Source organism: Aedes aegypti, chromosome 2 (genome assembly GCF_002204515.2).
Source record: "Aedes aegypti strain LVP_AGWG chromosome 2, AaegL5.0 Primary Assembly, whole genome shotgun sequence".
Taxonomy (NCBI): domain Eukaryota; kingdom Metazoa; phylum Arthropoda; class Insecta; order Diptera; family Culicidae; genus Aedes; species Aedes aegypti.
This window is the reverse complement of record NC_035108.1, coordinates 168165251-168183249: the sequence shown is the minus strand read 5'-3', so window position 1 is coordinate 168183249 and position 17999 is coordinate 168165251. Positions and strand designations below refer to the sequence as shown.

The 17999-nt window shown below is 36.0% G+C and overlaps 1 protein-coding gene across 1 annotated transcript in view; it reads left to right on the top strand.

Annotated features, from left to right (window-relative positions):
• The first annotated feature begins 11245 nt into the window (after positions 1-11245).
• Positions 11246-17999, top strand: part of LOC5574038 — a 92079-nt gene continuing 85325 nt past the window's right edge. Inside the window, exon 1 of the mRNA XM_021843073.1 lies at positions 11246-11709. Within this exon, the coding sequence (XP_021698765.1) occupies positions 11281-11709 (429 nt within the window). The 5' untranslated portion in view covers positions 11246-11280. The remainder of the gene's footprint in view (positions 11710-17999) is intronic.

The window sequence follows — 17999 nt, the reverse complement described above, 5'->3', positions numbered from 1 at the left end:
TTGTTTCACTATGAACCGAAATTTGTCCAGCTAGTAATGCAAGATATTGGTACTGCACGACGCACGAGCTACGAGGCTTCAATAAATACACTGTTAAATAATGCAGAACCGTTGCCTTTAAGAATGCTGTATTCTACATGAGATCAGTTCTAGGACTTGGCCACTTTACTACACGGGAGCTGCTCTGGTCACATCTTTGTGCTAATTTAGAAATGCGAAAAAGGCTATTTGGTGAAATGCTAATGTTAACTCTCATATGTGTATTTGAGAAAAAATGAGAAATGTTTAATTTGTATTTATTCAACCAAAAGCTATATGGGCCCATTCACAAATTTCATAACGCTGAAGGGGGTGGGTGGGTGTCCTTAAGATGTTACAGCTTATACAAAATTCGAAAAATGTTCATACACAATGCGTTACGAGGGGATGGATGGGTGTCTAAATTGTCCATTTTTGGCGTTATGAAATTTATGAATAAACCCTTTGAATGTTGATGTCATACAAACTTCTCACTGCTGACAGGAAATACTTCTCAGTCTGTACAATTCACACAATGATTTAAAACGCAATTGTTCATTGTTCATGGGCTCCGCTAGCGTAAATATGATATAGTATGTATTTTGATTGGGTTCAACCTGTAATGAGAACGATAATTTTCATCATAAAACATTTGTCTAATGCACTGGGTCAATATGATATTTGACGAAATGGCAATATTTGTCCCACAGGTAGGATTTAACCTATGTGTGAAATGTTGAAACCAGTGGCGCCACCTATAGTTGACACTTTGAAGTTTTAAATCAATATCTAGATCAGATGTGTGTCCTGGCTATACACTCTTAATATATTAAAGCCTTTTTTCGTGTATATCACTTTTTGCGCCATACTATCAGTACTCGCACCCTCTTCTGAAGCACACACTGAAATGAATTGAATTGTAAGCCGAACGTTGCTTGAGTAGTTAAATTTACATCGCATGGTTGTCGTTGGAAATACCATAAAATCAGTGAAAGTAACTGCAATTTAATTGTTTTGAGAATGTTTATTGTCATCTAAATATGTTAAAACAAACGACAAACTGCAGTCAAAACAAACATGGAATTTGACAACATTTTATAGTTTAAACAGCTACATTGGTTTTAAATTTGAGCATGCACCATTGCTTGAGTGTTCGTTGTTGTAAATTTTACCATATTCACAGTACAATCAAGAATGTGTGACCAACAAAATTCAACCGAACCCGGATAAAAACGTATCATTCAGTGAATGGAATAAACATTAATGTACAAAATAACGTATTGGATAGGGATGGTACACAAATTATGTCACGCTAAATCTCAACTTTTTTGACCCCCTCCCCCCATTTGTCACACTTTTTGTATTAGTCCTCCGAAAATTTTGTAAGGCTTGTCACGCGTGGCTTGACCCCCTCCCCCCCCCTTGGAGCGTGACGTAATTTGTGTGTGATCCCATACAATGCAGCATGTTGTAATTGAATGTCGAAGCAACATTATTCTTGTTTGGATATACAATTCAAAAACAATATAATAAATTGTAACAGAACACTGTATTGTTTTTAATTGGTTTTATACCTTACAATTTTGGTCAAATTCTTATTTTCGCGTAAAACAACTCTTGCTTTTTTCTATGTAGCTTTGCTGAAAGAAGTAAACAAAACAAGTTCAGAAAGCAAGAAATGTTGGGTGAAAAATATTCAAAAAGTAAAAATAAGTAGGTTTTTAGAAGTCACTTGACATTAGCTGTAAGGACGAATGCAACCGTGATAAACATCTTTACTTATATAAAGTTAAAATTATTTTGCTACTTTTGGCACGAATATCCGGTAAGTTGGGGGACAATCCATACAAAATACAAATTCTATACGTTTCACCACTAATTGAAATACAGTTCGTTGAATTGTTTTTGTATTATACAACAATACACGAATTGCTAATCAAGACAATACATGAACAATATATTGTATTGTATTTTCAAAATGTATGTATGAGAAAATATTTAGATTTGTATTGTTACGATACTTAACCACCCATACATTATATTGCAAAAATCTCATATACCATACAGTGAACTGTTCATTAATTGTATTGTCATTCCACAATATACTGTATTGTATTTCCAATATATTGAATGGTACTGTTCCAATACGTTATATTGTTTTTGTATTGTATTTTTTATCCGGGAAGTGGCTTGACAGTCAAATCAACTGTAGCAAGGTGGTAATTTGTCTGAGTGTTTTGTTACGCACGAGCCGCCATTTTATCATTCATTGCCGCAAATGGCGTAAAACAGTGCGGACATTTTTCAACACCTATGAAAATTGTGGAAATTCTTGCGAAAATGGATAACAAAGAAGATTGTGAGGTGAAGTTGGTGGAGCTGATTATCACTAATCCGGAGGATATCGAATTAATCGATGGTAAGGCTAAAAATTGTCTTATTTTTACATTTTTAGATTACTTTTCTTCTGTTGTGTTGTTTATTTTAGATGCCGGTTCGGACTCGCAGGCGACGCAGAAGCTGTAGTTACTAAGTTCCAGTAAATAACGTGGCAACTTCATCGGCAGTCGTATCACTGAAACGTAAACTGATTCAGACAAGTGCTTCGAGAGCATGATGTTTGTAACAACCCAAGTAACCAGCCCGCACCTAAAACAGTACTCGTTCAGCATTATATGCGCCTTCAAGGCAAATCATTTAATGCTCCTAAATCGTATAGCTGCTGGTAGTGCTGCTTCAGAGCAGGTTTTGGCGAAATAACGTGCTACTCCAATGCTGCACCTTCAGAAATGTTGATTGTCGCTGTCAAAATACGTAACGCCTCCAGGAGGAACAAAACAAAACAAAAATATATTTCATCTCCCCTCGTCTTTCGTCTGTTGTGGTGTGCGAATCATTTTTGCCTTCCATTAGGTTTTTGCGATTCAAACTGATGATCTGGTGATTTTCGATGGTGAGGCTCCACGCTGCAAGCTCGGCTAAAGCTGATGTTGTTCCAGGCTCTGATTTCATATCCTACATAAGGTACGTTCTGCTCAAAAGTTCACCCAATTAGCTACCAACGAGCAGATACGTTGCGGAAATTTCTTATGTGAAACAATCATACCAATGTCTGATAAATCTGGAATATAAAATCTAAATCATTTGCATCATTCACTTCAATAAAATCAGCTGTTGAATCTATCGCGCGTCGTTCAATGAAGCATGATATTATTGCTTCATTGAAAAATATTACTGCCTGATTTTCGTCACGGAGATCATGTTTGCAATGTTTGCACGGGAGTATGAGAGGGACAACAAGTGAAGTCAAGCGAGTAACACAAAATCTGCACTATTCTTTCATTGCATTGGAATAGCAAGTAAACAGCATTTGGATTGCTTGGATATAAAAGTTGCCCACGCAGTTGAAATGCTTATTAACAACAGGGAGATTTTGACTAGCATTACTTCTTCTGATTCATGACAGCTATGCAATCAAACTGCTTCCATGAGGCAGCAAGCAAGTCAAATGCTGTAAGCAGTCTTTCGTGCGGCTTATTTTAGTGCTTGGTGATTACCTGGGAAAAATAACGAAAAAAAAAACATAAATCATCGCGATTATTTTATTTTACCATGAAAATACTATCAAGAAAGCTATTGACTATGTTGTAGTGTTTCCATAGAAACATCCATTCTAACATTTACTACAACATGGTATAAATTGTATATAATTACTTGAATATTACAATTACTGGCTAGTCATGTTCACCATTTACTATGGTTAAATGAACTAGCTAATAGTACAACTAACAGTTAATTTCAGTTAACTTCAGTTGAAAATCGTTGGTGCTGTTCTGTTGATAGTAACCCCTAAAATGGTAGTTTTTACCACAAAGCTTGTTTCAGTGTATCTGGGATACAATGCACCTGACACATTTATTTTCAATTTGCTTTGTATGTTGAGGATCCCAACTACCAGCTCTTGATGATCCTTCCCAATCACTTCGCAAATACCCTAAAACAACATCGTGGGTCGCTTTGCCGCAAGGGTGCATATTGCCCCAGATTCCCATATTCACGAAGTACTCAGGTAGCGCTTTTTTTCTAACAAAATATGTTATAATTCTGGCTGGTTGGTAGTTAAAATAACAAAAATTATAACACAATTTACCAAACTTAAACAAATTATAATTTAAACAAAAATATAACTTATTACCGCAGACAAACAGACGTATCACTTAGAACAAATTTCTTCTAAATCCATCGCCCAGTTTACACTACCATCATCTAGTGAGCATGTTGCACGAAAAGATGTTTCGTGCAACAAGACCGGCAGATGGCGGTAGTGTGAAACGTCAAACGCGAAGAAAAAAGATGCGCGCGCCTCTGGTTGTGAGATTTGTAACATAGCGAATTTGAAATGATCGTTAAATGAGTGGTCGATGGAAATTTCATCAGTGTTACGTCTGTTTGTCTGTGTTATTACGTTTCAAATCAAACAAAAATATGACTAATTTTTTTATTTTCCATTACAGAATAATAACCAAATTTTTTAATTTATTTGCCCCAGATTTTTTTTATAACAAATTGTGTAATGGTTGTGGTTTTTAATTGAAACAAATTTGAAACAGCTTTTGTTATTATTGCTGATTTTATTTTTATTATATTATTATTTTCTCCATCAACTCAAAGTTCTTCTAACAGAAATAAAATAAAATTTGTTATTTGTAACAAATTTTGATATAACTGTGATATGATTCTGTTGTAATCCACTGATCGGGATCTAAGACAAGTAAAGTTTACTCAGTTTACTGGAAGAAGTGGAAAATTTTCATCATGATTTTTAGACCAAGGAAGTCAATGTGAAGCACAAGAAAATCCTTCAAATAAGGCTCGTTGTCACAAAGTGTGCATTCGAGGCTGATGACAAAAACATCAGCAACGTAATGTCACACATCTGAGGTTAAGCATATCGCTGGAGAGGTATCGTTTTGATCGAGATCCAAGCATATAGTATAATTGATTTCAATACAGCATCATAAGCAAGTTCTTGTATTTGAGTGTGGTAGAACACAAACACCAGACCAGATCGCTGTGTACAATTTCATCAAAAAAAAAAAGAATGAGCTTGAATTACATATGCTTAGTTTTTGAATTTAACGTATACGTTACGTATAGTTAAAGCTGGAATGGCAGCTGTCGTTGTACCATTTTTCAGAAAATTAAATTACGCTTGGTGTACTGTACAGTGTAACACTGTACAGTAATTAATTTGGATTATTAAATTTCACCTTCTTTTAAACATGAGATGTTCTTTTGAGTATGCAGTTGAGCAAATCTTAACTTTTATACTAGGCTGCTTCACGATGTTTTTGGACTTCTTTCGAAGCAGCGTCGTTGGTATACTGTTAAGCGCGATTGCCTTTCGCCGCCTTTCGGTCGGGTATCAATTCCCGTCGATGCCGTCGAAATTTTCTAAGACTTAAACTCCCAGATCACGTCTTCCTTCGGATGGACCGTAAAGTCGTTGTTCCCGGCCTATTTGTTGATACACACTTAGAAAAAAAAATGAACGAAATTTACGTCATAGGGAGCCGGATACTATTCTTGGCACTTTTGATTCACTTCGGCAGTGGGTTTTTTTTATGTCATATTATTATTTATTTTCTTCATATTTCCATATATTCTTACAGTTTTTCTTTACTTTTAAAAACTAACCGCTCAAATCTATTTTTGTCTACAGAAAATTACTTTCCAAAGTGTTTTTTATGGCCGTTTTATGATTCCATCGCATTTCCCTTCTTTGTTTTTTGAAGTTATACAAACTATTTTCTTTATTTAAGTTATTTAAGAATAAAGCTGCTTTTTGTCTTTCATTTTTTGGGTTTATTTTCCAAGACAGAATATTCTTCACGTTGACAAATTTTAGTTTTAAATGATTTTAGCTAAATGCAAAGTTTCAGACAATTCGGTTGAGCAAAACCCCCCATGCCAAAGTGAACCATGGAAGTGCCCAAGTAGCTCTGCACCCTATGTGCCCAACATATTGAAGCAATTTAAATGACGTAAATTTTAGTTACATGTGACGTAATTTTCCGACAAGAAAAAAATGACGTGTTTCAAATTACGTCATTTTATGTTTTACATCGAGTATTTTGTTCAGCATGAAATTCACGTCATATGTAATATTAGGTCCCAGGTGTGTGTGGCTGCCTCTCTGGGCGTCGGGATTTTAAGACTTTGATCCTACCCAACCAGTCCACTGCAGTGGATTACAACAGAGTGGTAATAAATTTGGTTACTCAGTTAGTGCGTTTTTTCAAACAAAATGTGTTATAATTTGGACTGGTTGGTAGTTAAAACAACAACAGGGTGTCTACTCGTCTACAGATATGAAATTCCCTGATATTTCCAGGTTTTACAAAATAATTCCAGGTTCAAAAAATACTCTAATTTCAGATGGATGAAAAAAGACAAAACAAAATCTGATTAATTTCTGCCCGCCCGGGCGGAAAACGGCTAATGTTTGTGACTATATTTTACAATAAACTTTACGCTGTTTTCTAAAATATATTCATAACATTATAATCATATAATCTATAAAAAAATATTTAAAATATAATCACTTCATTGCATCGTGTTAATGATACAAACATAATTTGTTTTATATATTATTCCCATCTGAAACACAAACAAACCATAAAACTTTTGAATCCTCGGATGATTTATTAATTTCTATCCGGAAAATAGCATCACGGATAATTCAAACCATAGTTAATCAAACACTTGTATATTCCAGTCCGACTTGTATAACATTTAAATCTTGTATTTCTGATATATAATGAATTGTTTGCTGATTTTTTGCCTGAAAATGAGACAAAATAGGCCAAACAGGAATAACACGTGATTATTTCGAAAATTATTTCAAGGAATTTATCAATGAAATTTGTTTTAGAAAACTCAACAATACAACCTGGTTTTTGCTAAATATAGCTACATAAATTAATCAAGAGATCATCAGATATAATTCAAGAAAGCCAAATGTCCTCCAGCATTTTATCCGGTGGTTCTTCTATCGATTTGTATAGGATATCCTTCAAGACTCCCTTTTAAAACTTCTTCAAAAATTTAACCAGAAATATCTCCAAAGATTTAAAAAAAAATGTCGTCCAGAGCTTCTTCAAGATTTTAACTAGGAATATCTCTAAGGATGTCTTCAGGAAATACTCGGACATTTTTTAAAGAGTTCCTACAGTACGTCTTTGAAATGTCTCATGGAAGATTTGTTCAAGTATTCTTTCAAGAATTTTTGCAGGCATTTGTACCTTGATGAATAAGTGATTACTAGAAGAACTCATAGACCCTTGAGGAAACTTTATTTTCTAGTTCAATTGTTAGTATGATTGGAAAAAAAACGAATCAATTGAAACTCTGGATAATATTCTGCAGAATTTTCTGAATTCTCTCCTTGAATAACATCGGAATCCCTTATAAAATGCGTAGGAGTAATCGGAGGATCACAAAATCACAAAAAAAATGTTGCAGAATTAACTTGTATGGAATTCTAAATACACTTTAGAGGATTCTATGGGATTTATTGTTAGAAATGTTTGAAAGAACAACAGTAGTAATTCTTGGGTGAAATTCTGGAGAAATTCCTAGAAACACCTAGAGGAACTCAGTAATGAAACACAAAGTTAAGTTTCCGGAACTCTTTGAAAATTTCTTATAAGATTTTCTTGAATAACCTTTCGAGGAATTTTTGGAGTTAACATGTTAACATGCATGAAATGACGTAGACATTCTTGTCGATTTTCTTGAAACAAAAAGCCTGGACATGTATTTTTATTTAAAAAAAAACTCGAAAATGAATCTATGCGGGTTTCATTGGAAGAAATTTTGTAAAAATCTTTGGAAGATCTCTTAGAGTAACTACAGGAAAATTTAGTTGAAGAATTCGTGGAAAAATATCTGGAGGAAGTCCTGGGATAGCGTTTGAAAAAAATAAAATCAAATTAATACCTGAGAAAATTACTGAAGATAGCCTTGTTGAAATGCTCGGAAATTTCAAAGGGCAACTTTTGGAGAAATTTTTTAAGATATTCTTTGAAAATCGCTGGAAGAATATCTGGAGGAATTGATAGAGGTATCTCTGGAAGAATTTTTGGGGAGATACCTGTAGAAGTATCTGAACGTATTGAACGATTTAATCTAGAATCTCTGGAAAGCCACTAGGATTACTGAGGCTTTTCCTCGATAAATTTAAGATGATTATTTTTAAAGAATCAGTTGAATAGGCTCGTAATAGTCTCAAAAGGTTACTCTGGAACTTACTGAATTTTGCATCAGAATTCACTGCAAACAAGATAAGGAAGAATTGTGATATAGTAAAAAGAAAGATCCTATCCTATCAAAATAAAAACCGAATTTCTAAAAAGAAACCTGCTACCAGTACCGGAATTGATAAATTGATTGTTTCAACACTTTTAATTGACAGCTGGTAAAATTCCTGATTACTTTCTCAAAATCCAATTATTTTCCAGTTTTTCAAATTTCGAATAATTTAAAAATCGCCGATTAAAACTATAGCTGCTCAATCAAGGATGGATGATCAATTTGGTGAGCTCGTTTCATGCTTTTATTTTAAATGATATTGCACATTACGAAAATTATTTTTATCATGACAACGGTGAGAATATTACCTAAATGAAATGCTTTAACAAAATATGAACAGTTTTTCGCTGTAAATGTCGAAGTAAATTTTTGTACATTAGCATTAAAAAGCCCCATATCTTTCTTATTACCTGATTTTTTTCATTATAAAAAATAAACTTTTAATATTTCAACGCTAAAAATATCGACTTACCGTATGTTCACGTTGTTTTTTGAGTACTGATAGGTTTTGAATGAGGTTGCATGAATCGCATCACTTACCAATGTGAATCCTGATTATGTAGCTATAATCTCTCCCCAATAACGAAACTCCTTCCCATGACAACCATTGAGATGCAGAGGTGATCTCGGTCTCTAGTAACAATGGATGTCACACTAACATTCCTTCTCTTTCTCGATAACCGTAAGGACGTGGCCGGCACAGTTATTGATTTTTTTAATGTTAGGAGGTCCCGAAAGTGTACATTGAAGATGGAAAACTACTCCCAAGCTACATCTCTTGGCTCCTTGTGCAACTACGATTATTCTAGTCAATCACGGAATAGTAACTACGAATCGTGCGGTCATCAATGCTTATGCTTATTAGTAATTTCGGGTTCCTCTTAGCAACGAGTGCTTCGCTACTTACAAGGCTTTTTGCCAGTGAGCTTCACTGGCATCTTTGGCGGTTATTTGCATTGCTTGGCTACTGTGAAGTGAATTTCAAAAAAATTTCCCAACTGTGGTTATTACCAAGGTCTAGAAAACCAAACATCAAATAAGATCATAGCGGATCCAAAATGATTGTCACTGGAGACCTCATTCGGGTAAATGTCGTTCAGGTATTTATCATTCGGGCTGATGTCTTTCGAGTTAATGTTTTACGGGTGTTTGTTATATCGCTACATGCGGGCCATATAATATCTTGAAAAACAATTCGCGGGCCAAACAAAACCTTCTGGAGGGCCGCAGTTTGATCCTGTGATCCTGTGCGGTCCGTGAATTGAAGCCAGATATATTCAGCATGACTGGGCCCAGATAGCCGTAGCGGTAAACGCGCAGCTATTCAGCATGACTATGCTGAGGGTCGTGGGATCGAATCCCGCTGGTCGAGCATCTTTTCGTCAAGGAAGTTTTCTCGATTCCCAGGGCATAGAGTATGTTCGTACCTGCCACACGATATACCGTTTTGATTCATATTACGGACACTTAAGGCCTCAGTGAAGTGTTACTCATCAAAAAGCATATGAAATAAATCAGTTTGTATGATTCCTCCGCGTTATCGACCCTTGAAAACCCTTAGCTTTCGAATGGTGGGTGAAGATTTTGATTCCGCAACATTAATAATTTTAAATAAATGGAAATGTGTCACACTTAAATTATTTCACTGACCTCAGTAAAACTTTTCGCCGAGAACCCAACAGCTGAGAGCTCGGTAAATTTTAACGCCGAATCTCGGTACTTATTTTACCGAGATTTCGGCAATCCGAATTTTTTGCCGAGATCTCGGCGAACGTTACTGAGATTCGGTAAACGTTTACCGAGATCTCGGTAAAAGTTTTACCGAGAATCGTCAAATTATTACCGAGATATCAGCTGTTGGGTTCTCGGCGAAACTGTTTAAGTGTGGTGGGCCCATGATTCTTATTCCGGACGCTTCCTTACTGTTGCTTTGATTTCCGGACACTTTGATTTTAATTCCGGACAGCTCATGAAAATCATGAATAGAGAAGTCAAATAATCGATTGAAATCGCCAAACCACTAAACAGACGTCTAAGGCAGTTCGACATTGTAAATTTTCATAGATATTTATGGAAAATGCTTATTAAAACAAGCTTCGAAAGTGCGAACTTTTGAACGGCAAAAATTGAAATATTTCGTGTGAAATGTTTCCCATATAAAGCGGAGTGTCCGGAATTAAAAGCTGTCCGTAATATGAATCAAAACGGTATTGCTGTTTGCGTTTGACGTGCAAATCCAGTCCAACTGTGCTTCAAATGCGGTAAAACAAAGTAGCCAAAGGATACTTAGAAACCATGATCCATATCACCGCCAACCTAGCAAAGAAAACCAATTTTTGACTTCGCATTCCTTGCTAAAGATCTTACCGCGTTTGGTGTTCCCGCATTTGATATTTGCATTTCAAACGCACACAGCAATACACATGCAAAAATGGTCAATCGGCAAAGAAAGCTCTCAGTTAATAACTGTGGAAGTGCTCATAAGAACACTAATCTGAGAAGCAGGCTTTGTCCTGGGACGTAGCGCCAGAAAGAAGAAGAAGTGCTTTACAGCTGCAGACTTCACCAAAAGGTTTAAGAAGCCCACTACACAAATTCAATGTAAAATCCATTTCAAGAGTAAAAGTGTTTTAAAGTTCCCCAGTTTTGACGCAAGCTTGAAATAATTCCATTTAAACGAAAACAACTTAAATGAAACATTGAGCTGTCAATCATATAATAAAAGTGTCCATATATCGTTTACCCTGCAGATTCATTTCCCATAATTGGTCGCTTTTAATATTTCAGTATTTTGAATGGACCATAAATACGCTAGCATACGCTTCCACTCATCCGCCAATCGGTTACGGTGCAATTTACAGGTCAGTTGTGGTTTTTCTCCCATCATCGATGACCAGCGACAAAACAAGCCCTATGACGAAAGTACCCCGGCAAATAGTGCTGTACATCTCTCTGGTAGTGATTATGACGGGTTGTGTCGATAGCGCCGCCGAGACCAATAACGATTACGAGCGAAATGTGATGAAATTGATATTCGACTTTATCGTCGACTATAAACGATTGAAGTTTGGCATAGTTTTTACGTGCACTGAGAGGCCATTCGCGTTTTACGATGTGACAAAACGATTAATGGAGGGAAACATTAGCCTCCGAGCGATTAACATCGACGGTTATGCTGCCACAGGAGATGAATTTGCCAATGCTGGAAATGATCTGGATGGGTTGAAGTACGCAACGCTCATGCGAAATATGATATCGTACCATCAATTTGTTCTTTTGGATTTGGAGTGTGCTAACTCGAACGTGGTTCTACATCAGGTAATTTCTGGCTTTTAAATAATAAGCTTAAGAAAATAATAATATTAAATCAAATTAAATAATACAGTCAAAACTTGTTATAAAAAAAATGCAAGGGACCGTCGTAATAGAGAAAAGTAGTTTAAGAGGATGGTTAAAACATTAAAACACTTTCAAAAACGTTGCTATAGAGAGCTTTTGTCGTCACTTACCAAGGTGAATCCTGATCATGCAGCTATGATTCCTCCCCACTAACAAAACTCCTTCCCGTGACAACCATATAGATGCAGAGGTGAAATCGGTCTCTAGTAACAATGGATGTCACATTATCATACCTTCCCTTTCTCGATGACCGTAAGGACTTGGCCGGCGCCGTTATTGACTTTTTAATGTTTGGATTTCTAGAAAGTATACATTGAGGATGGAAAGCTACTCGCAAGCTACATCTCTTGGTTCTTTATGCAACTTCGATTATTCTGGTCAAACACGGAGTTGCAACCACGAATTGTACGATCGTCAATGCTTATGCTTATGCTTATTATTCAATGATGAAACCTATATACACATCTATTATATACAACATTGTTACCAAAATCTTTATTATTGAACGCAGAACGTCTTCTCTCGAAGAATGTTGCATGCAAAACGACTCGGTTTACATGATTTTCTCGCTGAAAATTCAACCGTAAATAATTCAATCGTAATAATCGTATAGACAGAATATTCAGCGTAGAATCATGTAAACCGAGCATTCTTGTTTGCAATCTCACTTTCGAGATGCAAGAAAGCTTGCAATATTGGCGAATGTTGGATGTAAGATACGGGGCCCAGATAGCCGTAGCGGTAAACGCGCAGCTGTTCTGCATGACCATGCTGTGGGTCGTGGGTTCGAATCCCGCTGGTCGAGGATCTTTTCGTACAAGGAAATTTTCTCGATTCCCAGGGCATAGAGTATCTTCGCACCTGCCACACGATATACGCATGCAAAATTGGTCAATCGGCAAAGAAAGCTATCAGTTAATAACTGAGCAATTCTCGCTGAAACCAGGCCGCCATCGGCACCCATCGTTAGAATTCCAATTTTATGACATTGATCGCTAGCTTTCGATAAAACTTAAGGGTGGTCCTTTTTGTTTTCTCAAATTGGTGGACCCCTCGTACGCCAGCTAGCTAAACAGTTTGCAAAAAAGCCCATTTTTTTATAAATCTTGGGTATTTCTTCACGTGATATGTCTCATATTTCCCTTGGAACACATACCAAACTTAATGGCATCGTATAGAAAAAGGATATAGCTTTCATTTGAAGTTAAAAAAAATCCGGCGGCCATTTTGAATTTGGCCGCCATCTTGAATTTTGTTAGAAAAATCGTTTTTTCACCATTAGCGCACCGCTCGTTTTGAATTCTGAGATCACCATCAGAAAGCTGAGGAAAAATTGCGTAAGATAGGCTACAGAAACTAGGTGTGCAATGGTATTTACCCTATGAAATGAACGATTTTCTAAAACATGTTCCACGATTTTGACGTATATGGCGAGTGCAATCAATGCAAACATCATTTTTTGTACAACAAAGATACAAGTTTTCAATAGTTGGTGTATTTTTCGAGTCAGATGAAGAATAGGAGTATTATTTTGAGTGAAAAAATCTGGCGGCCATCTTGGATTTTGACGCCATCTTGATTTTGACTAGTAGAATGAATTTTTCACCTTGATAGCACTCAGCATGTCGAATTTAGAGGTTACCAATAAAAACAAGGTTACGTATACTCTTCTTCTTATTATTCTTCATTTTCCTGACGTTACATCCCTAGTGGAACCGAGCCTGATACTCAGCTTTATTAGTTATGAATACAGGTTATTAAATAGGAATTTTCTTTTATAATACGTTTTTTAATAACAGAATATTTCTTCGACATATCTTTGAATTCAGTTATTATGAATAAATAAATTTAATGAATAAAAACCGTCCAAAAACATTGATTGAAATAAACAATTTTTTTTTACCATATGCTTTTTTTGTCATCGAATGAAGTTTATAAATTGTGCGTTGGGACATTAGTAAGTTTTGTGGTAATATCTGTAGTTTTAACCTGAGACGAGACTCGCGAAGACGGTCTTCTTTTTCTGTGATTGCTGAGTTTTTTTCTTATTCCACTTTGTGTTTATACCAATTATGCGCATGCTGTTCAAATCCTCACATGAACCTCTCAGCAAAAAATGATTGAGTTTGCATCACATTGAATCATAAATAGCCGTTTGAGTGAAATTTCATGGCAGCAAACGTAGCAGACATTAGAAATAATTAATCTTCTGCTTAGATTTATCAGCAACTTTGGAAAAAACTGCTCCACCGACTGAGGTTTTTAATAACAGTTTACTTTGTACACAATACTTTTCACTTTTTCAGCCATAAAAACGGTGGGCTGCATTTGACGTTTCGTGAGAGGGGAATCTGGGCTGCATATGACGTTGATATTTTTCCTCTTCGCGAGTCTCTCTCAGGTTTTAACGTAAAACATTTCCAAAAGTGCATTAATTTAGAAGGGAAATCTTAAATTTTTAAGCAAAAAAAATCCTTGATTTTCTGAATCATAAAGTATTGTTTTTACTAACACCCAACATGCATGTGAAAAATAGCGAAATTGAAAGGTGAGAAGCAGGCTTTGTTCTAATGTGGACGTAATGCCGAAACTCAGGTGAATCATTTTGAGTTTGGAAAATCTGGTGGCCGTCTTGGATTTCGACGCCATCTTAGTTTTTAGCAGTAGAATGATTTTTTACCATCTCAGCGCTCTTCATGTTTAATTAATTAAAGATCTCCGTTAAAAAACAAACAGATTCTTTATTTCTTATCTTATTTTAGCTGTTCAACAGATTGTTCATTTCTATCAATGGTTTTAGACCAAATAAATGAAAGAATTAATGCTATTTTTCAACTCGCAGGTATGCAGAACAATCATTCAGGTGGCAAATAAGCGTTCAAAAATTCTACTTGTTAATTTATTTTTGAAGCTTAGGGGCTGGCTCTATTCTAGTAGGGACGTAACGTCAGGAAAAAGAAGAACAAGAATAATAGTAAGTGTAACGGTGGCATTAAAATTCAACATGTTGAGTGTTATCAAGGTGAAAACTCATTCTACTACTTAAAACCAAGATGGCGTCAAAATCCAAGATGGCCGCCAGATTTTTTCACTCAAAATAATACTCCTATTCTTCATCTGACTCGAAAAATACACCAACTATTGAAAACTTGTATCTTTGTTGTACCAAAAATGATGTTTGCATTGATTGCACTCGCCATATACGTCAAAATCGTGAAACATGTTTTAGAAAATCGTTCATTTCATAGGGTAAATACCATTGCACACCTAGTTTCTGTAGCCTATCTTACGCAATTTTTCCTCAGCTTTCTGATGGTGATCTCAGAATTCAAAACGAGCGGTGCGCTAATGGTGAAAAAACGATTTTTCTAACAAAATTCAAGATGGTGGCCAAATTCAAAATGGCCGCCGGATTTTTTTTAACTTCAAATGAAAGCTATATCCTTTCTCTATACGATGCCATTAAGTTTGGTATGTGTTCCAAGGGAAATATGAGACATATCACGTGAAGAAATACCCAAGATTTATCAAAAAATGGGCTTTTTTGCAAACTGTTTAGCTAGCTGGCGTACGAGGGGTCCACCAATTTGAGAAAACAAAAAGGACCACCCTTAAGTTTTATCGAAAGCTAGCGATCAGAGACATAAATTTGGAATTCTAACGATGGGTGCCGATGGCGGCCTGGTTTCAGCGAGAATTGCTCAACTGTAAAAGTGCTCATAAGAACACTTATCTGAGAAGCAGGCTTTGTCCCAGTTGGGACGTAACGACAGAAAAAAGAAGGATGTAAGATCACGAATTGTTTCTGTTTTACACAAGATTGCAAGCATTTTTGAATGCAATGAGACAGTTTACATTAGTTATCGTTGAATGTTAAGTTGCAACTCCTTTTACATAATTATCATAAAAAATTACGTGTCATGTAAATTTGAGAATGTTTTGCTGTGTGTAGCTCACTATTGTTTTCAGTTTCGGCCAAACGACATTCGGCCAAATGGCATTCAGCGAAATGACCCGGAACGCATATATAACAGCTCAAATTAGTGCATCTCCAGCTACTTCCGGATCATCGAAAAATAACGAAAATACGTCATGTGGGGTGAAAAGATAACACTGCGGAACACGTTTTTGTCTCAAGCACCATAATACCGCAATTCACTAAATTAAGGCATGCTGCATCCACTGCCGTTTTCAAAAATATCATAGCACGTCTAGTTTTTGAGATATTCATTGTTGAAAATTCCAAATTTGACTATTTTAGCCAAATCGCAACTTGCAACTTGCAAGTTTGCCAGATTGTATGGCTCTTTATTCGCTTAATTTGCCGCAGAATTTAAACTTCATGTGTATAACAATTATTATCACCAATGTTCATAATACTTTCGATGCTCAAAAACTGTTTTTTGATTATTTTGAAAAGTATTGTATTTTTCCATATAAGAAAAACGTAGAATTTTGTATGGAGACTGCAAACATGTTGAAAAATTCGATTTAATCTATATTACAAGTTCAACCAAATTTTATCTCAAATGAAAGTTGAAGTCCTATTTTACATGTTTGGTGGCTTAGATCACTCAAAAGTTTGACATATCATACTTTACATTTCGTATAAACATCAATTAAAACAGTGTTTTATACAACTTTGGCTAAAAATTGTGAGGTGCTAGAACATTTCTGAAAACGGCATCAGATACAGCAACCTCTTATCTACTAGAGACACATAGTTTAATCCTTGAGACACGAAAAAATGTAATTTTTGTTTCGCTGTTTAATCAGTATTTCCTTGAAAGGATTACAGGTGTCTTGCATGGTATGAAAAGAAGATTTTTTAAGTTTAATTTGAAATTACCCCAGACCACTGGAGTCAGTTTTTTTTTCCTTTTTTCAATTCGGAAAGGTCCATAAACCAAGTGGCCATTTAAAGGGGCGGGGGTATTTGGCTTAAGATCACAATTGAAACAAATTTAAAATTATATCTTATATAAAAGTAAAAGTCACGGCTACTTCCGTCACAGCCAATGAACTGCATGAGCATGAGCATGATTGACCGCCCGCAGATTCTACTCCGTTATTGCAAAAACAGCTGTACTTACACAGGGAACCAATAGACGCTACTCGGGATCTGTAGCATCCTCAATATGTAAGTACTGGAGCTCTCATTATTATAACAAACAATAACGGCGTCCGAATGCAGGTCAATTCGGGATGGGAGGGAAATGTTGACGTGTTACTTGCTTTATCGAAGCCGAGGAGTCCTTTGCACTTCCACAAGTAAACACTGGGAGTTTGGATATGGGGGATGGATTCGTTTTGGTACACGATATATATATAATTTGAAATGAATGCGCCTAAACGCATTGAACGCCGAACTTAATCACTCGCCCCCATAGGAGCAAGCGACAAGATCAAAGGGTCAAACACTACTAACGCGTTCCGCGACCCGCGACACTATTCCACCGTGCCACGCGATTGATCCTGCCCTCATCACCCGCCCCCGTAGGAGCAAGCGTCAAGGTCGAAGGATCAAACAGAACTCCCTTTACCAATGCCTATGAACTGATTGTGAAAGTCCTCGCCCAAGAATGAGATATTCAATCCTGCCAACACCAGAACACATTATTCGCGACTACGAAGCTGCTGATGTTTTCTTCGGTTTTCTGTGAGAAAAATAAGTAGAAATATATTTTTTGCTTTTTTCCATGCACACGATGACAATTCCTAACGAGGTTTTTCGTTGGTGCGAGTGCTTTATGGATTCTCTTTTTGCTTCGTAGTCGCGAATTCCAGATTAAAATACAGGTTTTCATTGGCTATGTGAATCAGTAACTTTTTGAAGTTTGATTTGCGTCCAGCTGAGTATCGTAATAATGAAAAGCATTTTCCGCTTTCGTTCTTAGAAAACAAAATATTGACAATTTACACACATGAATTTGATCATCCTGAAATGTTCCAATGGAAGTTTACACAACTTGATGAAATATTTAAGATAAACGATTTAGTATGACTTACACAATGTTTTACCCTGTTAATAAAAAAAAAACATCATTCAATCATCAGCAATCAACGAAAACTGAAAACAGTTTTTTTCGTTCAAATTTAATGAAATAATTATCAAAATCTATCACTGCATTGCACACTGGGCCAGGAGCAGAATATGAACAAACACATAAAACCTACCAATTTAGCTTCATGATGTTCGTTTCGCAACT